Source organism: Glycine max, chromosome 14, assembly GCF_000004515.6.
Source record: "Glycine max cultivar Williams 82 chromosome 14, Glycine_max_v4.0, whole genome shotgun sequence".
NCBI lineage: Eukaryota > Viridiplantae > Streptophyta > Magnoliopsida > Fabales > Fabaceae > Glycine > Glycine max.
Window position 1 is genome coordinate 26,117,088 of NC_038250.2, and position 23,357 is coordinate 26,140,444.

The 23,357-nt window shown below is 35.2% G+C and overlaps 1 protein-coding gene across 1 annotated transcript; it reads left to right on the forward strand.

Moving 5' to 3' along the window:
• The first annotated feature begins 4,884 nt into the window (after positions 1-4,884).
• Positions 4,885-21,137, forward strand: LOC100811169 (macro domain-containing protein XCC3184). The gene is made up of 8 exons (XM_003544626.4): positions 4,885-5,197; positions 5,277-5,325; positions 18,417-18,519; positions 18,684-18,779; positions 18,914-18,988; positions 19,408-19,477; positions 20,295-20,375; positions 20,466-21,137. The coding sequence occupies exons 1-7, from the start codon at positions 4,955-4,957 to the stop codon at positions 20,367-20,369; spliced, it is 711 nt and encodes a 236-aa protein (XP_003544674.1). The 5' UTR covers positions 4,885-4,954; the 3' UTR covers positions 20,370-20,375; positions 20,466-21,137.
• Positions 21,138-23,357: the final 2,220 nt, after the last annotated feature.

A 23,357-nucleotide genomic window follows, 5' to 3' on the forward strand; every position in this document is an offset into this window, starting at 1 on the left:
CCCTTTACTTAAGTGATTGGTCCATCCATGTTGAGCTCACCTAAGTCAAACTCTTCCTCTTTAGATAGTCCTCTATCATTCCCTCTTTTTTGGGAAGAATTCGCCTTTGAATTGATCTCAAAGATACCTACATCACAAAGAGTCGAGTCAAGTCAGTAACATTAAAAGTGTTGCTCACACCATAGTCTAATGGTAAATAGATTTTATATGCATTATAGTTGATGCGCTCTAAAACTTGAAAATGACCATCTCCTCTTACTTGAAGTTTATATTTCCTTTTGGAAGTAAATCTATTCTTCCTCAAGTGAATTGAAACCCAATCACTCGATTTGGAAACCATTTTCTTTCTCCCCTTATTGGAATATCTAGCATATTGTTTAACCTTTTTCTCAATTTGTGCTTTCACCTTCTCATGCTAAATCTTAACAAAATTGTCTTTAGAAAGTCCATCCCTATTCATCATAGAAAAAGTGTTAGGCAAAGATAACAAATCAAGAAGGGACAACGGACTATAGAACCGTAAACTACCTCAAAAGGAGAATAAGAAGTAATAGAGTTTACTACCCTATTATAAGTAAATTCAGCATGGGGTAGACATTCCTCCCATGTTTTCAAATTCTTACCTACCACGCACCTTAGAAGTTGAGATAAAGTTTGATTTACCAGGATGACGGGCATAGCACATTGGCTCAAACTTTCTTTCACCTATCCTTTTTCCATCAAGCTCTCTACTTGTCTTTGGCTCTCTTTTGTGTCTTATGGATTACTTGTATATGTTGGCCTATTTGGTATGAAAACTCTCAACATGGGATCAATTTGGTGTTCTATCCCTTTCAAAGAAGGCAACCCATGAGAGGGGGGAGGGGGGGGGCTTTGGGGAAGACATCACAAAACTCCTTCAAGAATGCTTCTTCCACACCTATAGGCAAAGAACTAGCAATAGAAGACAAACAATAATCATGAGGTATTATTAAATACATAGGTTGCCTAGCTAACATCATTATCTTCACCTCTTTTTTTCCTCATGAACAAGCTCTGTATTTTACTCTCCTTGATTTTCATTTTTTTTTACAGTTTCACTCTTTTTTTATCTCTTTTTTCTTTCTTTTCTCTCCTTTCATGCTCTCTCTTTTCATCAATTTTGTTTTTCTCTTCTTTTCTCTCTTGTTCTCTTTTCATTCTCATTTTTATTTGATCCTCACAAACCTCACTTGGAGACAAAGGTGTGAGGGTAACTTTTTTCCCTTTATGTACAAATGAAAATTTATTTGTGACACCATTATGGACAACATCCCTATCATACTGTCTAGATCTTCCAAGTAAAAGATGGCTAGCCTCCATAGGGACAACATCAAATAGTATCTCATCAACATATTTTCCAATGGAGAAGCATATCAAAATTTGTCTATCTTCAATTAGCTCCCCATTCTCGCTTAACCATTGTAGTTCATGAGGCCCAGGGTGAGGGGAAGTTTTCAAAGCAAGCTTTTCAATCAATCTTTGGCTAGCTACATTAGTGCAACCCCCATCAATAATAAAATAACATTTTTTCCCATGACCATGCACCTAGTATGAAAAATGTTCTCCCTTTGAGTTTCATCTTTATCCTTACACACACTACCAGAGGTTGTACATCACATTCACTTTCACTCTCACTAGAAGAGCTAGAAGATGCACTAGTGATATCCTCATTGCTGAACACAACCATAGTCATTTTGTTAGGACATTGGGAGGCAATATGGCCTTTTCCCAAACACTTAAAACATTTAATATAACTCATTTTTGAAGAAGTGAGACTAGGGTTAGAATTATTTTTACCAAGGGCAACACCTTTTTCATGAGATTTGAATGAAGATCCTCCCTCATTCTTCAATGTCTCCTTATCCTTCTAAGTTGAAGAGCCATAGGGGGACTTCTTATATATTTGTTGCTCCACATTGATAGCTTGATGAATGAGATCCTTCAAAGAGGCATAGTGGTGTAACTTTACAATGTCTTGGATCTCCCTATTGAGACCATGCAAAAACCTTGTCATGGTGGCCTCTTCAGACTACTCAATTTGAGTCCTAATAAAGGAAATTTCCATCTCTTTGTAATACTCATCCACACTCATATTTCCTTGAATTAGTCTTTGGAGCTTGTTGTGAAGGTCTCTCCCATAGTAGGACGTCACGAATCTCTCTCTCAAAACTTTGTTCATGTCTTGCCAAGTATTAATCAAAGGCCTTTTCATCCTCTCAACATCACTCCTCACATGATTCTAGCACACTAAGGCATATCCCTCAAACCCCAAGGAGACTAATTTGATTTTTTTTCTCTTCATTGTAGTTGTAGCAAGCAAAGACTTATCCAACCTTCATCTCCCACTCAAGATACACTTTTGGATCACAAGTCCCTTTAGAAGTAGGGATCTTCACCTTTACTCCCTCAATCCCTTCCCTCTTTGCCTACCTCCATATCTTTTATGATTTCTTCTCTCCTTATACCTCTCATTCCTCCTTCCTCCTTCATCCTCTTCATACTCATATCTTCTCCATGAGAAGAATTAGATGATTTGTCCTTTCTTCTTTGCTCTATATTTTCAATCCTCTCACTTAAAGCTTTCCTACTCCTATGCATTCTTCCCAAACTCTCCTTATTCTCCTTTTTCATTCTCTCCATCCTTTTTTCATCTTCATAACTCAATCTTCTCATTTGATCACTAAGTTTAATCATCTATGCCATGAGCCTTGCAATTTTTGGAGATGGTGGAATAACATCTCCACTTGTAGAAGCCATACTTACAAGTAAAGTTAGTGCACAAGTAATAAACATAATAGGACCTCACCACTAAACTTAGTGTTTCACTCAAGTTCACTCGTGTATTACTCTTTCAAGGTTTTTTCTTTTATAATGTGCACTCTTGTCTTTTATCACTCTTGCTCCTTTTCAGTTCTTAAGCAGAACCTTCAAGCTCAAAATCAAGAAGTATTCATTGTGAAATATGTCACAAATTAAAACAGAACTTAAGAAGCCAAGAATAGAAATACTCTAAGACAAAATTAAGAAATTTAAAGAAAAACAAAAAAAATAACAAAATAAATACTCAAAAGGAATGCCAAAGAAGATAACAACCTAGAAGGCTCTGGAATCAAGAAATATTTTTAAAAAATTAAAGTAATATTTTTCTTATTACAAACAATTCCCAAGAATTTTATTGTTATTTTCAACAAATTTTATTTAACAGATATGGAAGTAATTATTTTCAATAAATTATAATTTATATCAATAGAATAAAATTTTATATATTGCATCTTTTTCGTAATTTAATGTTGATAATAATTTTCTTATATCTTATGTGTACAATTAAACTTTAATTACTTTTATTCAATAGTATTTAATATTTTTTCAAAACATATAATTTAATTTAATAATTAAATTTATTATTACAAAAACTCTTATCATATGTATTGCATGGATAACTTAACTAGTTATTATATATAATTAGAATCTCTTAACGCGGACAACAAATTATACACCCTCCATCATATATTAGTCTTAAATATTACGTGAGAAATTAGATTATAATTTATCACGATGATTATTTTATATTAAAAAAGAATATAATTATAGTTTATTAGTATCCTTTATTACTTGAAATTTTCGTACAACTATATTAATTATAATTGATTGACAAGTTCCTAATATTATCACTTGGGGGCATTTGTTGCATAAATATTTTTTTATTTCTAAAAATAAAACATGAAAATGTTATTTCTAGTATTTAATAAAAATGTGTTTAATTAACTATAAAATTGATTTAAAATATTTTAATACTTCTAAGAATAATTAAAAAATATGTTTAATTAAATGATTTTTTTTCTTGAATATATATTATAATTACTAAAATATTCTTATGTTAAAGATGTTACTAAAATATAAATATACATATCCCAACCACATCACACAAGGAAGAATTGACCATGACCTCATCACATGGTTAGTGATATCACCAAAACTAACGAAGTGTTGTTACCCAGCCAAGAAGGCCACTACCACATCACGCACGCCATTACAGGAAAAAAACTTACCAAATCTGAAAAAAGGAAGACCCGTCGAGGCAAACAACGTATATGTACGAAGACAAAACAATATGGCACGTGAACACATGGAACACGATATGTGACTAAAAAAAATTTGAATTTATATGTCTAATTTTATAGACTTGAATACACATATTGCATACCTATTGAAACAGAAAATCTGACCCCTTCAGTGATTTCGTGGAGAGAGGAGCAGATTTGTCTGTTAAAAGAGGAGAATGGAGAGAAAACTAAAATCTATTGTGGGTAAAATTGGATTGGAGGTAAATAAAAATTCAAAGAATGACCATTTTAAGAAGAACCAAAATTAGAGTACATGCATGAAAGTTATTAAGAGAGAAATGTGATAGTATGTAAGAAGAAAATATATATGTATTTATTCACTAAAGAAGATTTTTGTTTGATAAGAATAAATATTTTTTATTTCTTTTGCATGAGATTTAATATTGGTTGAAGATAGAATTATTATTTATGAAAATAAAAAACATATCCAAAATTAATTATTTTATAATAAATGTGAGATTATTTTTTCCTCATCTATTTTTTGGGCTAACAGTTTTACATGTGAAACAAATGTCCCCTTAATCAAATCAATCATTAATTATTTTAAATTTCAAATTTATTAATTATACGCAAAAATGATAACTTAAAATATATTTATTATCAAATTTTTAATTTTATTTTAATTTTTATGATTATTTTAGTATAATTAAAATTACTAAAATGATATTTAAAATTTGGGGAGAAAAATTTAGGCTTGGTGTATAATAAAAGATGAGGGAGCTCTGCCCCAACCCCATTCAGGAAAAAAGAAAAATGAGAAAAAAAAAACTAAAAGTACAAAATAATATGTAGATAGAAACGGACTCAAAATGCGTGCCATTTTCTCAGGTTCCCGATTTGCACTAAAATTTGGGTGGAACACAACTTCAAAGGGTAACCTGAGCCTGAGGAGATTCCGTTTGTGTGCAAGTGCAATGGACGCAGCAGCAACAGTAGGTAGGGTTTCCAATGGCGGCGGCGTAGTTCGCTTCCCGTTATCTGCATCGAGCGCTTTATTCATGCAGAAAGGAGACATCACCAAATGGTCCATCGATGGTTCCACCGACGCAATTGTACGTAACCGTTCCTCTCTCTCTACTCAGAGAATAGAATCGCACGTGCATCGCCTGATATTGATCTCCTCTCCTGCAGGTAAATCCTGCTAACGAGAGAATGCTTGGTGGTGGTGGTGCTGATGGAGGTAACTCATTTCTTGTACTTGTTGATAATAATGCTTTGTTACGGTTTAGGGAAGAATGGGTAAAGTTGCATTGAATCAATTAGTTAGTGTTAAGAGACTAACTGGAACTAACTAAACTGAATCTAAAACAGAAAAGTAATTGTTCACATAATAACAGTGGTTATTACTATCCTAACACCCCGCTCAACCTGGAGAGTGATCATATTGAGATTGTATGAAGTCAAAAGAGACCAAAGAAGAAGATAATTTTTCTAACCACTGCCTGCTATCCTGTTTGAGTCCATAAAGGGACTTGGTGAGGTGGCACACTTGATTAGAAAACTGAGGAAACAAACCAGGTGGCAACTCCATGTAGACTTCCTCATGAAGATCTCCATGGGGGAAAGCATTGTCCACGTCCAGTTGCTGTAAAACTAAAATCCATCCTTGAGCAGCTGCAACAGATAACTGTAAACGAACTCTAGAGTATGTAAACTTTAGCTACTGGAGAAAAAGTGTCCAGAAAGTCAACTCCATCTTGTTGGGTGTATCCTTTAGCTACAAACTGAGCTTCGTAGTGCTTGATGGTACCATCCACTTTGTGTTTAATTTTGTAAACCCACCTGCAACCAGTAGGAACTTTTCTTGGAGACAATTCAGTTAGATATAATGTGTTATTTAATCCTAGAGTATGTAATTCATCCTTCATAGCTTTGGTCCAGACCTCAGAAATTTTGGCTTGGTTGTACGTTTTAGCTTCAGTGACATTGGAAATGGCAAGTGTATATTTAAGATTAGAAGGAGAAAGAATGATATGACAAAACTGAAGACAGGGGATATGCTATATTACCTGTAGATGAGGATGCATTGGGTGTGGCTGAGTTGCATAGGTGGTGGTGAAAATCTTTTAAGTACTCAGGGGGCTTGCGATATCTAGAGGATCTGCAAAGAATGGGTAGTGGAGAATATGGTGAAGGAATATGATTATTAGAAGACAGCGGTACAGTATGCGGCTGAGAAGCGAAAATTAATGATGGGGGGACAGTTTGTGAGACAGGATCAAGAAGAAAGTCAAAACATTGAGGTTCTGGTGAAAAGGATGTAGAAGTTGGTTCTAATGAAAGTGGAATGTGGAAAGATGTGTTCATACTTCATAAAACATGACATTGTGAGAAATAGAAATTTCTCTAGAATGAAGGTCAAAGACCATGAAGCCTTTAGTACCAAACTTCAATCCAAGAAAGATACACCTCAAGCTCTACAGGATCAAACTTGGATCTACCCTGATCTAAAGTGAACACAGAGCATAAAGAGCCAAAAACTTTGAGGTCCAAGAGCGTAGGTGAATCATGGTGCAACAATTCAAAAGGAGACCTGTATCCTAATGTGGTAGAAGGAATCCTATTAATAAAATGAGCAACATGAGTTACGGCATAGGACCAGAATGCTTTAGGCAAATTTGCCTGAAATAAAAGACTCCTAGCCACATTTAAAATGTGGCGATGCTTTCTTTCGGCAACTGAATTTTTATGTGGAGTGGCAACACATGAAGTTTGGTACAAAATGCCAAACATGACATAGAATTCAGGGTACTGAATGCAGTGCCATTGTTCTGCCATTATCAGAACAATGGCTTTAACAGTGAAAGCAAATTGAGTTTTATAGATTTTGCATAGAAACTATGTCTCTTGGATGACCACACAAAGCCTTTAATAATAATGAGCAAATATGATCAATATTGATTACATAGGATCAATCAAATAATGAGAGTAATAAGGAATAAATCCCTAATTGTTATCTAATAATAAATAATAGAATATTATGTAATCTAATACTCCCTCTCAAGTTGGAGCATATATGTGATATGATCCAAGCTTGTTACAAATGTGGTAAACCTACTAGTAAGGAAAGGCGGTTCAAGTCATGCAGCTGTGTCGAATAAATGATGGCTCGACAACAGTCAACGGAGGCCTGCAGTTATGACGGGTAATGTTCACCAGTGAAAAGAGTATGCATTGAAAGCATAAGATGCATGCACGTGGGGGCACATGTTGCGTCAGATGGTAGCGCCGGCATCTAGGTCATCAAAGACAGGCGACGATGGTTGCATGTAGGCAAAGACGAAAGGGCGTTGGGAAGGCTGCCAAACAAGGGCAGAGGTGCAGCGTGGTATTGTTCACCGTGATGAGTTTAGTGAGGCTATTAACTTTTGGACAGAAATAATGTTGAAAGTGAATTCAGGAATGTAAAGCATATCATATAATTGTCTTTGATAAAGTGAGAGAGAAAATTTAGAGAGAGAACTAATATTATTTCACACTGAAAAAAGTAGTTAGAGTTAGTTACAAAGGAGGTATATATAGACCTCTAAACCTGTGAACTAATAGTAACAAAAACTAATTGCCTAACACCAGTGGGGTGCTGTTAGCAAAAGCTAACAGCCCTTACGAACATATTACCTACAAACATATTACAAAATTGTTTTCACAGTTATACAAACATATACTCTAATACCCCCCTAGATAGCTTGCAATTAGAGACCATGGGGGAGGAAATAGAATGAGCTTCAGCCATGTGAGTTTTGTGGAGTAAATCACGATTATATTTGCTCTGAGTCATCATTATAGAGTTATTAGGTAGGTACTTGATCTCTATGCCCAAAAATAATCCAAGTGACCAAGTTGCTTAAGAGAGAAGGCAGTGTGCAGTTTGGTTGTGAGCTGCTGAATATGAGAAGTAGAGCTGCCTGTGATGATGATATCATCCACGTAAACTAAAAGATAGACAATATGCACCTGATGCCTGTAGATGAACAGAGAAGAGTCACATTTCCTTCCCACAAAACCAAACTGGAGTAGAGCAGATTTCAGCTTATCAAACCATTGCCTTGGGGATTGTTTCAAGCCATAAAGGGCCTTGTTGAGCTTGCAGACCAGGGACCTATCTGCAACCTCAAAACATAGTTGTCAAGACCGGCGTAGCGGAGCGGAGCGGCCGACCCCAAAATTGGGATAGCGGATAGCGGGATGACCGCTATTGTAATGTCTTTTTATATATGTTAAATAATTAATAATATGTATGTATATAAGTTCAAAAAACAGAAAAATAACTGAATACATAGTTACTTAAACAAAAGTTAGTAGAAAGTCAAGCAAATAAAGGGCTTAAAGCCTTAGTCCCTCTAACATAAAGCCTAAAGTAACTATAATAATAGACAAGTATACATTAAAATTCAAATAGACAAATGCAAGTTTCTTAATACTAAATTACTAATCAGAATCTTCATCCTCTTCAAGATCCAAATCATTGTGTTGTTGAAATCCATCACTCTCACTAGCATTAGAATTGTACTCTTCTTCCCCCTCATCTTCATTCTCTTCTTCCACTTCCACTTGACTCAGCAACATCTAACCAATTCAAATCATCATCATCAAAAACCAAATCATTACTAGCTTCTTCTCCTTCCAATTCTCCCAATAACCACTCATTGCTATCATCAATATCATTTAAAGCAATAGGATCAATCACATCATGACACTCAAAGCGATCTAGAAGAGCTTGATTATACTTAACATAAACCAAATCTTGAAGCTTTTGGTGCTCAAGCCTACTTCTCTTCTTTGAGTGAATCTATAATAATTTAAAAAACATGAATGCTAGTTACTTAGTTTCAATTTCAGCTTCTAAAGTTTCATAATTTAAAAAAACATGAATGTTAGTTACTTACATGCTCAAAGGTCTCCAATTACGCTCACATCCTGATGAGCTACAAGTCAAACTTAGAACTTTAATGGCAATGGTTTGCAAGTGTGGTGTTTTTCCTTCATACAATTTCCACCACTCAGCTGTAAAATGCAATTCATATGCATTAGCATTTACACAGATTATTAATTAATCATTCAAATTTATAAGTGAATTTTTCCACTTACCAAGAGATATTTTAGTCCTTGCTTTCATTGCTGCAGTCATACCAAACCTCTCTCCAGCCCTTTTATACACTAGCAATTGTTTGTGAACTTCAACTACAAAATCATCATCTTCACTAAGCTTATCAATACATTTGTAGAGGCCATCCACCACTTCATTATCACTGTCAATGTTTGGATTGGTGTAAAAGAACTTTGGATTTAGATAATAATCCGCTGCATGCAAAGGGTGGTGAAGTTGGCAATCCCATCTTTTATTAATGATTACAAGGATATCCATATACTTTCTTTCATTGTTATTGAAAGCTCTTTGGCCCTATCCATTGCTTCATAAATGAAACCTATTGCAGGTTTTTTTTCATTATTCACCAACCTCAACACACTTACAAGAGGCCCCATAGCCTTTAAAGCATAAACAACATCATTCCAAAATGATGGCATAAGAACAACATCTGTTGCTTGCTTCCCCTTGGGCTCTTTAGCTGCCCTAGACTTCAACCATTCATCTGAAGTAAACATCCTTCTAAGATTGGCCTTTTGCTTATGCAATCTTTGCAAAGTTAAGAAAGTGGTAGCAAATCTTGTAACTCCATGTCTCACTAATTCAGTTTTTTGTGTGAATTTTCTCATGGTGTTCAAAGCCAATGTATGGTTGTAAATGTAGCCTACAAGCTTAATGCCTCTTTGTATAACCCTTTTTACTTTTGGGATCTTTCCAATATCTTCTAGCATCAAGTCAAGACAATGTGCAGCACATGGAGTCCAAAATATTTTTGGTCTCGTGACTTGTAAAATTTTACCTAAAAAGACCAAAATCAATTAACTTGTATGAGTAGTGTAACAATTAAAAGTTATAACTATAAAAAAAAACTTCATTAAGTATGATTGAATTCTCACCCGCCAACACATAATTACTTCCATTGTCCGTCACCACTTGAATAACATTCTTTTCTCCAATCTCCTCAACAAAGCTATCCAAAAGCTCAAAGATCTTCTGACCAGTCTTCATGTATTCTGAAGCATCCACACTCAAATTGTGTTCCCAACGAACAATTTACCAAAAAGTTAATCAAAGTTTTATTCTTCCTATCCGTCCAACCATCTGACATAATTGAACACCTATATTTGATTCGCTCCTCCTCATGACCCCTCAATAAGCCCTTTATGTATTCCAACTCTTTTTTAAGGAGTGGAACTCTCAATTCATGATAGCTTGGAGGCTTTAAATGAGGACCATAGGTTCCAATCGCCTCAATCATCAACTTGAAACTTTTTGATTTAGCAACATTGAATGGTATTCCATTCCTAAAAAAGAAACGAGCAATGTACTGAACTGCCCTGTCTCTTGCAGCCTTGTTATAAGTTTCATTTACACTTGATTGTCTCATGGTTTTTCCTAATTTGATACTTTCTTCAGGTGCTTTGGAGAACAAAAAATCAATAGGGCCTTTTTTAGTTGTGATCCTCTTATTGGAAGCAGTTGAGGAGGCTTCATTTGATGTTGTTGGACGCTTCTTTCCACTTTTAAGTCTTGCAATCTCTAGGATCCCATCTTCCTCTTCCTCGTCTTCTTCTTACATTGCCTCCATGTATGCTGCAATTTCAGCTATTTTCTTCTCATAAGCAGCAATCTTTTCTAATTTAACATCCTCCGGTACTTTTTTGCAAGAACCCACATCTCCTTTTATTTGAAGTTGATGTCTTTTTGCTCTAGAAATTCCTCTCGTAGTCGTTTTGTGACAAAAATCACAGGTTACACTCTTCCTGTTATTTTTATCCTTTAAATTGTTCCATTTCCAAAAGACATCTACCCTATCACCGGTAGGCTTGAACATTGAAGACCCCTCTGAATTCAACATTCCAGTAGACTAAAGTCTAAAGCACAGTAAGGAGACTAAAGCACTACAACCAAATAAAAAATTACATAAAAAATTAAATGACCTGATTTTTTCAACATTTCGAAAATTAAACAATCATATTGGTTTTTGTTGTGAAATTAGTAAGGCTTAGACTTGTGACGAAGTATTTTATGATACATAAGAAAACTTGCATTTTAGTTTTGAAATTCACTTAATCAAGTTTTTTGTTCCATATTTTTCTCAAAGTTTAACATGTCTTTTGTCGACTAAAATTCTACACTCTATTATGTAAATAAATAGTGTCACTCCCTAATGCTAGAGTTCTTACTTGAACAGCAAAAATTTGTGAACTAATTGACACAAACCATTCACAGCTACAGCCAAAGCCAAAAATTAGTAAGTAACAAGGTAAAAATTAATTATCAAAATTTAAGAATTAAATTCACTATTTTGGTTACTTCTCACACTCACAGATAAAGAAGTTGCAATATATTTTGTCTCAAATTCTTCCTTTGTTGAGCATTTGAAACATAGGGAACAATCCCAAATCTTTTTAAATTCTTTGGCTTTCATTTTTTGCACACATGGATCAACAAGTGGATAACAACTTTGCTGAGACTGTTCCTCAATTTTTTATTGTTGATTCAACACTTTGCTATGACAATTCTAGAATCTAGCATATGTGGCAAACAAAAGTGTCACATGACAGGTGGATAACAACTACTTCATGCTACAGGTGGAGACTAGGCACTAGCTACCTGAAAAATGAATCAAATTCATATACAAAAAAAAAATCACAGTCACACAAAAAAAATCACAGCGCAGACACCCAAGACCCAATAGCAACGTAAGACCAAAAAAATCCCCATCGCATGTCTTCCTCACCTCAAGCAAGGGGGCGGCGGCGCGGCGCAGTCGCAGGATGAAGACTCGCGTGCTCCTGGGCGTCGGGTCGCAGCTTCGCCGGGTGCAGAGTCGTCGTCGGAGTCGCCGGACGGGGTTGTCGGAGTCGCCGGACGGGGTTGTCGGAGTCGCAGGTCGAGGTTGCAGTCGCAGCTTCAATGGAGACAAGGGTTTCTCCTTCTCGAGCCAGCCAAACAACGCGATCGGGGAGGGATGAAGAACTTGGCTAGGTAATACAAAAAAAAACCAAAAATACCCTCACTTTCTTGCATTAAGTGAGGGCATTTTCGGGCGTCACTGTAGCGCGTGAAATTTTCGTCCAAATCCCGCCCCGTGCCGCCGCTTTAGCGGCTGCGACGGCCGCTACTCTGAACCACCCCGCTTCTCCTGCCTCCGTCGCGGTAGGGTGCCTTGCCGCACCGCGCCGCCGCGATAGCGGCCGCGACGGCTGCTATTAACAACATAGCCTGAAAAACCAGGAGGAGGCAGTCATAAATATAGACTCCTCAAGAAACCATTTAGAAAAACATTATTCACATCAAGCTAAAATAACACCCACCCATGTGCAAGAGTAAGGGTGAGAACAATACAAATGGTGATAGGCTTCAAAGCCATGAACTTAATGAAAACCCTTGGCTACCAACCTTGCTTTGAACATGTTGATGGAACCATCAGCATTTTCCTTCACTCTGAAAACACACTTACACCCAATAGCCTGTCTATTAGAAGGTAGGGGAACTAAGTCCCAAGTTTTGTTTTTCAGCAAAGCATCATAATCTTGTTGCATGGCAGCAAACCAATCGACATTTTCCAGGGCTTGTTTCACAGTTTTGGGTTCAGGATGAGCAACAAATAAAGAAGGATGCAGTCTAGGATTGTGAATTCTAGACTTGGACCTTGTTTGCATAGGATGAGTGTTAGCAGGGATAGAATTAGGTATTGGAACAGACTCAGAAGAAGGTTCACTAAGGGTGGTGGACTTTGAAGTTTGAGGATGGACAGAGGTAGACTTAGAAGAAGTGGATGGATGGGAGACAAGAAGGGAGACTGTAGGAGGGTGAAGTGGAATAGGGGAAAAACCAGGGGAAACACAAGGTGCAGAAGGGGAATGAGGAGACAGTTGAGAAGATTGAGGTGTAGGAACCACATAGGGTAGAGACAGGTTAGGATTAAGAATGAAATAAGAATCAAGACTCTTTATTGAGTTAGAAGAGGAGGGAAATAAGTCAGAGTAAGGAAACCTCTATTCATTAAACAAAACATCTTCGGAAATGTAAATTTTGTCAGTTGAAGACAGACATATATAGCCTTTGCGAGAGGAGGAATACCCCAAAAACAGACACTCTTGAGAAGAAAAGTTAAGTTTGTGTGTATGGTAAGGCCTCAACAAAGGAAAACAGGCACAACCAAAGGTTTTAAGAAATTGAAAATCAGGGTCCTTGTTGAAAAGAGTAACAAAAGAAATGGCAAAGTCGAGGGAAGCAGTAGGAAGTCTATTAATTAAATAGACAACAGTAGTAAAGGTGTAGTCCCAAATCTGTAAGGGTAAAGATGCATGGTGTAACAATGTAAGGCCCAAGTCAACTATATGTCTGGGTTTTCTTTCAACCACACCATTTTGATGATAAGTGTGGGAACAAATGAGTCTGTGAGAGATGCCATAGGAGGTTAGTAGAGCAGAGAAAGGTCTGCGTTTATCCCCAGTCAGATTCAACACTTTTCATTTTAGTGTTAAGTTGTAGTTCAACCATTGATTTAAAAGCTTGAAAAACAGAAAGAGTTCAATCATTGGTTTAAAAGCTTGAAATATCCAAGTGTACCCAAAAAAGGCATCAATAAAGGATACATAAGTATTTAAAACCAGCATAGGAAGTCAAGTGAGAGGGTCCCCACAAATATGTGAAAATAAGCTCCAAAGGAGAGTAAACAGAAGTAGAAGTGTGAGATGGTAATCTGTGAGACTTTCCCATGCAACAGGAGGAGCAAAAGTTTGAAATTTTCTAATTAGATGGGGAAATATTACAATGATTGAAGATTAGCTTCATTACATGACTATTAGGATGACCTAACCTAGCATGCCAAAGACTAACAGTACTAGGCAAAGAAACAACAAGATTGGAAGCTACATTAGAGTTTTTATTAACAGCAGTAGCTGTACTAGTCAATCCATTATCTGAAGTTGATGTTGAAGTAGACAACAACAGGGGAGAGTTGTCTTGAAGCTTGAGGTTATGAAAAGAGTAAAGACCAACAACACCAATAACTCCTTGAAGAAGGAGTTTATTGGTCTCCTGAGATTTCTCAAAATAGAAGTGAGGGTGAAATTAAAAGAAAACAAAATTATCTTTAGCAAACTGACTCACTCAACAAATTTTTTGATATTGAAGAAACATGTAATAACTTGGGAAGTTTAAAGGTTATGTGAGAGTCATTAGGGGACACAAGAAGAGGAACCAACACCAGAGATACTTAAACCTTCACCATTTCCTATGAAAATTTGATCAAGTCCATCTAAGTGAGTGAATTGCTTGATATTTTGTGATTCACCAGTCACATGTAAGCTAGCACTAGAGTCTGGAATCCAAGTGGAGCTAGCATGACCATTTCTATGAGAGGAGGAATTGGTAAGCATAGCACTGGGTTGATTGGATGTTGGAACAGTAGGCTTGGAATTGGGATTAGTCCAAGTATTGGAAGTTCTGACAGAACCAGAGGAGTAGGGAATTGGTTGAAGGGTGGCAGGATCAAAGAAAGTGAATGATTTATGAGGCTGAAAACTCATTAGACCAAAAGTGACAGACATTTGCAATGTGGCCGTATTTAAGGCAAATCTGACACTGAAAATTGGCAAACCGGCCACCATCTCGACCCTTGCTGGAGCCACCACGACTATGTTTGGCACCGCAATCAGGAAAACTGTCACAACCATCACGGCTGCGGCCATACGCTCCTCTAGAGCCGCCAAAATCACCAGATTTGTATGAATTGGAGTGCGAATAGCCTTGAGCCCTTGACTGTAATTCTAGGATGGAGAACTCAGCGCTTGAGTTTCTTTATTGTAGCGAACAAGGTGAGTTTCATGACCGTAAAACAAGGCCTCAATCTCGGCGATGGACGGAGTACGCTTCTTGCTCTCAATGACAGAGATCACCAGCGCATAATCGGACGGGAGTCCTTCAAGAAGCGCGCACATATTTCTCATGATGAACTGAAACTCTAACACCAACAAGCTCATAGATATTCATCAATGGATTTACCTTAAAACGAAACTGCATGAGATTTCGTATGGAGGTTAAAATACTTGTGAATCTTTTGCCAAACTTGAAAGGAATGATTCGAACCAAGGACACACGACAGAACTGACTTCGAGAGAGTGGATTGAAGCCAAACAAGGAGTGTTTGGTCCTGAACTTCCCAAGCTTCTTACTCAGGATTCACACGATCAGCTATGCGATCATCTTCCGTGAGATAGTGAGGCGGAACAATTGGATTGACGACGAAACACTGTAGTTTAAGCTATTTGAGAACCGGTTCGACATGCTGTCACCAATGGAGATAGTTCGAATCATTGAGCTTCTTGGTGATGGAGTTTGGAAAGGATTGATAGACAAAATTCAAAGGAGCGGAAGCCATGGATGAACGGATTTGGAACTTGTGAAGACATGAACACTACGAAAAATTGGCTCTAGATACCATCTTTGATAAAATGAGAGTAAGAAAGAAAATTTAGAGAGAGAACTGATATTATTTCGCACTAAAAGAAGTCAGTTATAGTTAGTTACAAAAGAAGTATATATAGACCTTTGAACCTCTGAACTAATAGTAACAGAAACTAACTGCCTAACAGCAGTGGGGTGCTGTTAGCAAAAGCTAACAGCCCTTACGAGCATATTACCTACTGCCTAACACCAGTGAGGTGCTGTTAGCAAAAGCAAACAGCCCTTACGAGCATATTACCTACTGCCTAACACCAGTGAGGTGCTGTTAGCAAAAGCTAACAGCCCTTACAAACATATTACAAAACTGTTTTCACAGTTATACAAACATATACTCGAATAAATTGGAATGCATCAGAAAACTGAATGGTGCCTGAATGTGTAGCTGTTACCAAAGTGCCATTGGATTGGGAAACATAACAGTGATTGGTTTTATGGTATGAGAGGTGACAAAGTAAGACGTGGTATGAGTGACATGGTCTGTGGCACCAGTATCAAGTATCCCTTTGGAAGAACTGGGAACAAAATTACCTTGACTTGTGTTTAGGATTTGCTGCTATGTGAGTATTGTACTTGATTCGGATTTTGTAAAGTTAGTTATTCAGCTGTCCTTGACGGCTGGCACCTAACTAACTAGAAACTTGCTGTGCAAGCCTTAGAATCTTCCTCTACAAGCTTGTGTAACTTGCTCTGCAAGTCTCACAGCTCTATATAAGCTACAGTGTAACTGAAAACAGTTGGGAATAATATCAGAGTTCATAGATTTCACAAATTCTCTCTCTCTCTCACTCACTTTTTCTCTCTCTCTTTTCGATTATTCTTTTCTATTTGCTGCTGAGTAGATGACTCACCGACAAAGTGGGAATTGGTTTGGAGGACTATGTGAGGTTGGATCTTGCTGTGTTGCAGGCTTGCAGCATGCTTAGCAGCTGTTGCACTTGTTCAAGAGTGAATTGACTTGTGTATTGTTGTTGGTTGGTTGGTGGTATCTTTCTGAATTGACCGAGGCAAAGTTTTATCAGTTTCAAGTGAATTTGCTCCTTCCTCTGACACTGTGCAACTATTTACAGTGCTTATCCTTAGGCTTATAGCCAGGGGGTAAACAATGCTTAACCCAACACTGACTACAGTTTGGCCATGTTTATTACAGTAGGCACACTGCTTGCTTGTGTAATTGTTACTTCTTCCATGAGAAGATCGACTTCCTCCTCTTCCATTTCCTCTTCCCTGTGGTTTCCAACCATTTTGATTCTCAATGGAGCTAGAAAGAACTCTAGAATTATTAAGACTACCTCCAGTCAGTTGTCTTTCTTGTTGCAAAACAAGAAAATATACTCTGTTGATTGATGGTAAAGGCTCCATCAACAATATTTGTGTTTTCATAGAATTGTAGACCTCTGCCTATCCTTTTAGAAAACTCATCACATTCTCTGAATCCCTGTATTGTTTCACTGTCTTCACTAAATTGCAGCTACAGCGAACCGCACAAGTGCAGCTCAGAGTAGGTTGCAACTCCTCCAACTCGTCCCACAAGGTCTCCAACTCGTCTCATGCGAAATGATCACCTTTCAAAATTGCCCTTTCAGATCTTCCCATAGCATTCTGGCATCGTCAATATACACCTTGCTTGGTGCTATTTTTGGAATTTGGGTTCTAGTGATACAAGAAATCACCATGACATTGCATCGTTCCCATGCATCATAGATCGAACTACTCTGATACGGAATAGAAATCGTTTGGTCAACGAACTTAAACTTATTCTTTGACAGCAAAGCTCTTCTCATGGCACGATTCTATGAATTTTTTAGCCATTCAAAGGTGGAGTAACAAGAACCATACCTGGATTCTCTCCAGGATGCTGATAATAGGGACTTGAAACCTTCTGCAATTCATCGAGAGCATTTTGCAATTCTGATTCTGCATTTTTCATGATCGAAAGACCTAAAAGAAACAAGACGAAGAAGAGTGTTTGACTTGCTGAGGATGCTAATGGTGCGGAAGCAAATCTGATACCATATTACGTTTAGAGAAGAATGAGTAAAGTTGCATTGAGTCAAGGGAGAATTACAGCTTATATAGTTAGTTAGTGTTAACTCTAACTGCAACTGACTAAACTGAATCTATACAAGTCATAACGGAAAACTAATTGTTCACATAACAGTGGTTATTACTTATCCTAACAAATTTGGTAGTAAAAAATGAAAAGTATTTATTTCTCTTGTTAAGGGGTGCTGCACTATCTAATGCACTTTGTTTGTCATGCTCTCCCCGGTTAGTTAAAAGAATAAACTATCAATGTATGAACTTTTCTCCTAAATAGTCTTTAAGATAACGAAATTATATAAATAGTTCCTAAATTATTGACATTTTAGTCTCTAACTTTTACTAGCATTGAGGGACTGATTTGAAAGATTTTTCAATAGAGACAATGTTGCATGATTCCTAATACTCAAGGTAATTATTTTACTGTAGAGACTTTACAGATTATTTAGGAGAGTAGTACTTTAAGGATGAAATTGATGGATTATTCTTGTTAAAATTCATTGAAAACTACAAAATTATGAGTGAGATTCATTAAATAAGAAGTGGATCCTCACAATTTTGTGATTTTCATCAAATTTTGTTCTAAGAGAGTATTAGAAAGAGTACACTACATAGTGTCTTACTAGCATTTGTCTTGTTTTAATGGGTGTGACCTCTGCTTTCAGCTATACATAGAGCTGCAGGCCCACAACTTGTTGAAGCATGCCGCACTGTACCTGAAATTAGGCCTGGAGTTCGGTGCCCCACAGGGGAAGCCAGGATCACACCGTGAGTTCTTCTATTTTAGCACATGTAGATGTGCTTATCAAAATACTTCTAGAATTGAAAAAGTTTGGTCTTTACTTTTTAGAAATTGAAGCTTGTTTACAAAAGCTAAAATCACCTTAACAAGCTCTGCTTGTCTCTCAGACCATATAGTTGTTAATCTGCAGTGGTTTTATGCTGCCTGCTTCTCATGTTATTCACACTGTTGGCCCAATATACAGTGCTGATATTAATCCTGCTGCCTCTCTGGCAAGTGCTTACAGGTAGTCTTTTTAAAGATGTGCTTGTGCAGCTATTTTTCATCGTCTTTGAATCAGCAATATATATTTCATTTTGTGTTTTGATTCGTAGTCATTACACTTGATTGAGACATTTGTATTGTCTAATTGATTTCCAGGAATACTTTGATGGTTGCGAAAGAAAACAACATTCAGTATATAGCATTCCCAGCCATATCATGTGGTGTCTATGGGTAGGTTTATATGCTGACAAACACTCGCATGCCATTCTAATTTAGCCATTCTTCATATGTTGATCATCAGCATTGGTCCCATGGCAAGAGAAGAATAGTGTGAAACTTAAGGTTTGCGACATAGCCTGAGATCTAATTGTCTTTCATGGTGGAATCCTGAACAAAGTTATTTCCATCATGGCTATTCATTTAAAAAATTTGATCAGTGGAACAAAACAAAGCTAAAAATGCTGGAAAAATTCATGGCAGGATACCTGTCCAAGTAATACGATAGCCATGCTATTTGTTATGATGACTAATATAATCTGTTCTCAAACCTAATAATTTCAATCTGTTGCCTCTCAAATCTAGTGCTCCCTTTGATTTTTTAGTAGACCCAAGACTTTTCATTACAATTGTATAACGCCGCTTTGTTTCAGATACCCTTATGATGAAGCTGCTACAGTGGCAATTTCTACCATCAAAGAATTTCCAAATGACTTTAAGGAGGTAAGACATTACATATTTAATTGGTCTGAATTTTTGTATGAATAAATATACATTTCAAATAGATGTGACTGTGGCTTTGTCTTTGAGTTTCATTGAAGTTTGACAAATTTAAGACCCAAAGTGTAGCACTATGATCACTTCAATTTCATTGTGTTTGGAATCTCTAAGCTTGTCTTTGGTAGAGGGAGGAAGGAGAGAAATAGAGAATAAATGTGGAGGGTCCAACGTGGGTCCCACACTTTCAAATATCTCTCTTCTATTTCCATCCTCTCAATCAAACACGCCATAAAAGGTGGAATTTATTTGATATGTTTTAGTAATTAAATCCAGTCAAAACTAACCAGATTTGAGTGAAATTTTAGATATATAGAACTGTAATCAAAATGTTTTCAAAAATCAAATATTCTTTTTGAATAACATTTTGAAGGATTTTATTTCAAAATCATGTTAGTTCCTATTTCAGATCTTGTCAAATTTATTTCCCACTTGTTTTAATTGGAGTTGATATGTGCTGGATCCATGTCTATTCAATGCTATTACAAATTGCTTTTGCGTCATTTTGAATTTTTGACATGAAAATCTTTCAGTACGTGGATCTGAAACATGTGTCCAAACACGTTATTCATTTAAAATCAAATCAATTCTTATTTTGCAACTTTTCAGGAAAGATAGCATTTATTTAAATCAATTCCCAATTTTGTGGTTCCAAATATCCTTACACTTGTAGATACTAATGATAAATTTTTGTAGCTAATAAGATGGTGTTTCTGTGATTAGGGTTTTGGAATAAGTAATTACGTTTAAATGTTTATTTCAGGTCCACTTTGTTCTATTCTCCCCTGATATTTATGACATTTGGTCAAACAAGGTGGAGGAGTTGTTGAAAGATTAATATGCTGTGAGTATCTACAATTTAAAATTATTTACTTATCTTTAATTAAATATAAATGTTTTTAATTATATACTTATCGTCAATTTAAATTTGAAGGACGCATTAAGGAGCTTCTGGTATGGGATAATGCGGTGTGGAAGTCTGGTTTGTGCAGTATATGGAATATTATGCAGCAATTTTGTTTTTTTTCTTCAGATCCGTGTGTTGCTACGGTCTAAGGATAAATGAGATCTATGGTGTGTGTGTGGTTGGGCGGGGGGTTATGATGGGTTGTGGACTAATTTTTATGTGTAGCTGAGGGTGTATAGTTGCAATTTTTTTAAGGGTACTGTGCTTTGAAAATATTCTGTACTCGTTGTTAAACAGAGTTACGAAATTCTGTTTTTCCTTTAAAAAAAATGTTTTAAATTAGGGTATAGATTTATTATTACTTTCCAAAAAATTATAGTATGAGTAGTGTGATTATGTTTTGGGGGGTTTTAAGTCAAGACGAGGTTTGTGGAAACAAAATTACATGGAAAAAAACCCAAGTCAAGGATTGATATGGAAACCACTAGCACGACACAAGGTTTGCGTGAGGTCGTAGATAGCACCACACAAGGCCGTATTTTGTTTTGTAGGAGTAAGAGGATTTGATGAGGAATAGAGGCTTGAATAACTATATTAGAATAAAAACAGAAATGTAATCTAATAATTTTATATGCAGTCACATTGTTTAAGATAAGGACAGAAACTTGACTTAATAATTTTATAAGCTGTCACATTTTCTATTTCATCTCTTAACTTCCAAATGGTGGGAGAACGAATTCATCTCTTACCTCCCAAATGATATTTATGTACCACGATATTGATTAGTTTTTAATTCAATGGTTAGGTGATACTTATGGTCTTTGACTTAAAAAAAAAGTGGGAGGAAAACAAAAATGAGATTAACCAACTATAAAAAAATATAATTTTATTCCATTGCATGTAATTTTTTTACAAATCCAAACTAAGATATAATTTGATTCGAGTTTTCCTCCTCTCACTAATTCATAGCCTTTTGTCTCCTAGAAGCAAGGTATCCCTAACAAATATATGCCACCTTCCTCCAATCAATTATTTTGAATTCTTAGCTGATTCTACTAGCTATTTTGTCTAGCGACTAAGACCTCTAGCACCACGGTTGGCAGCACAAAAATAAAAGTAAAAATTCGAAGACCATAAGGAGGAACAAGAATACTTCTAAAGTCAACCTCTGACTTTGATGTCATTGGTGCTATGTACAAATCAAAAAATCAGCAACATAATTATTTTGTTTAGTTAATTTTATAAATACTATTTTACATATATCATTAGTAAAAAGTTATTAATTTTTTTGAGTTATAAAATTTATAAATTAAAATAAAATATTTCATATTTAAATATATTTAATATTTAATTTTATTATAAAATTTTATTTTACTATAAATTAATAAATTATTATATATAATAATCTGTTTTGTTTTATTATAATTTAAAAAATACAAAAAATAATATATATATATATATATATATATGTATCATTTAAAAAAATTATTTAATGTAATTTATGCATATTAATTAAATTTAAAATAATATTTAAATTATCTAAAAAAATTCAAAATAATAATTTATTACTTATTATAATTAAAAGTCGATCTTTAGATTTTTTTTACCTGGGACAAAATCGTAAATAAGACTCCTTATATATTGGTGTTAAAAAAATAAAAATAGATTGCATTAAAAAATAGACAAAATATTTAATTAAAAATAATATTGTTATTACATAAATGAATAACAATTTTACAAATTTCCAAAAAATATTTAACATTTTTTTATTTTATTGTACTCTTTATGTTATAATCTATCATTCAATTTATATTTATAAAAATAAATACATGCATATAAATATCTATATTTAAGATTACCCCCTAAAAAAAATACACACAATATGTGTGCATAATTTTGTAATGATTTTATACAATTTCTTCGTTTCCTTTCTATTTTCTATTTTTCTTTCTTGTTAGATCTTTTATTACAACTCATTCATTCTCTCTCTCTTATTTCTCTTATCACTCAAGATAGTTACCACTCCCAAAAAATATAAATATATAATTTGTAATAAATTTTAAGATCTCTATGTTTTCTTAAATTTTCATTAATAACAAATAAATTAAAACAATCTTATTTCATAGTTTAAAGTAGATAATGTATTATTCTTGTTTTTATCATGTTAAGAAATATATTTTGCTTTAACATAATTTGAGGGTCAATTTTTTGTTAGAAGTTCAAATATGATATCCAAATATAATAAATATTTTCTATCATTAGAATTATTACAATAAATTTTAATAACTAAATCTCTTTCCTCTCGCTACTATATTATAATCTAATATATATATATAACTTCGGTTTTTGTGGAATTGATAAATTGTTATAATTTTTTTAGTTGTTAGTTACATTTAATATATTAATTTAAAATATATAATTTAATTTTTTACATTTAATCCCCTAAAAGGAAATTCTCTAATTATCAGTGTCATTTATTATTGACAAAATGTTATCGCTTCATATTAAAACATACATATATTTTTATCTTTTTAAAAAAGGCTAAAAAAATATTATTTTAGTCTTTTATATTTAGTTTGGTTCCTTATGTTCTAAAAAGTTTAGTTTAGTCAAATAGAATAAGATCGACAGATAGGAAGTAAGAAAGCAGTATGATAAAATCAAACGTAAGAATTATAAACTTGTAAAGCAGATATCAAGGGCACACCGAAACGGCTTACAAACCCAGGTTTTTGAAAATAAAGAAACCGAAGCGGCGGCAGAGCCGCACAGGATCGGTGAGGGGAGAAGGGAGATATGAAAAATAGAACTTGAAATTTATTGAAACCGAAAGAAAAGCTTACAAAGAGTTTTTCCCTAGGCAGAGCTTCTCTCTCTAAAACCTGATTCTGAGACTATCTGAAAGGGTGCCTCACAAAT

Excerpts from the sequence above, each read along its gene's own strand:
- LOC100811169 (XM_003544626.4), top strand. The coding sequence starts at position 4,955 with ATGCGTGCCATTTTCTCAGGTTCCCGATTTGCACTAAAATTTGGGTGG. Across the intron at positions 5,198-5,276 it reads ATGGTTCCACCGACGCAATT|GTAAATCCTGCTAACGAGAG; the intron begins GTACGTAACCGT and ends CCTCTCCTGCAG. Across the intron at positions 19,478-20,294 it reads TTCCAAATGACTTTAAGGAG|GTCCACTTTGTTCTATTCTC; the intron begins GTAAGACATTAC and ends TGTTTATTTCAG.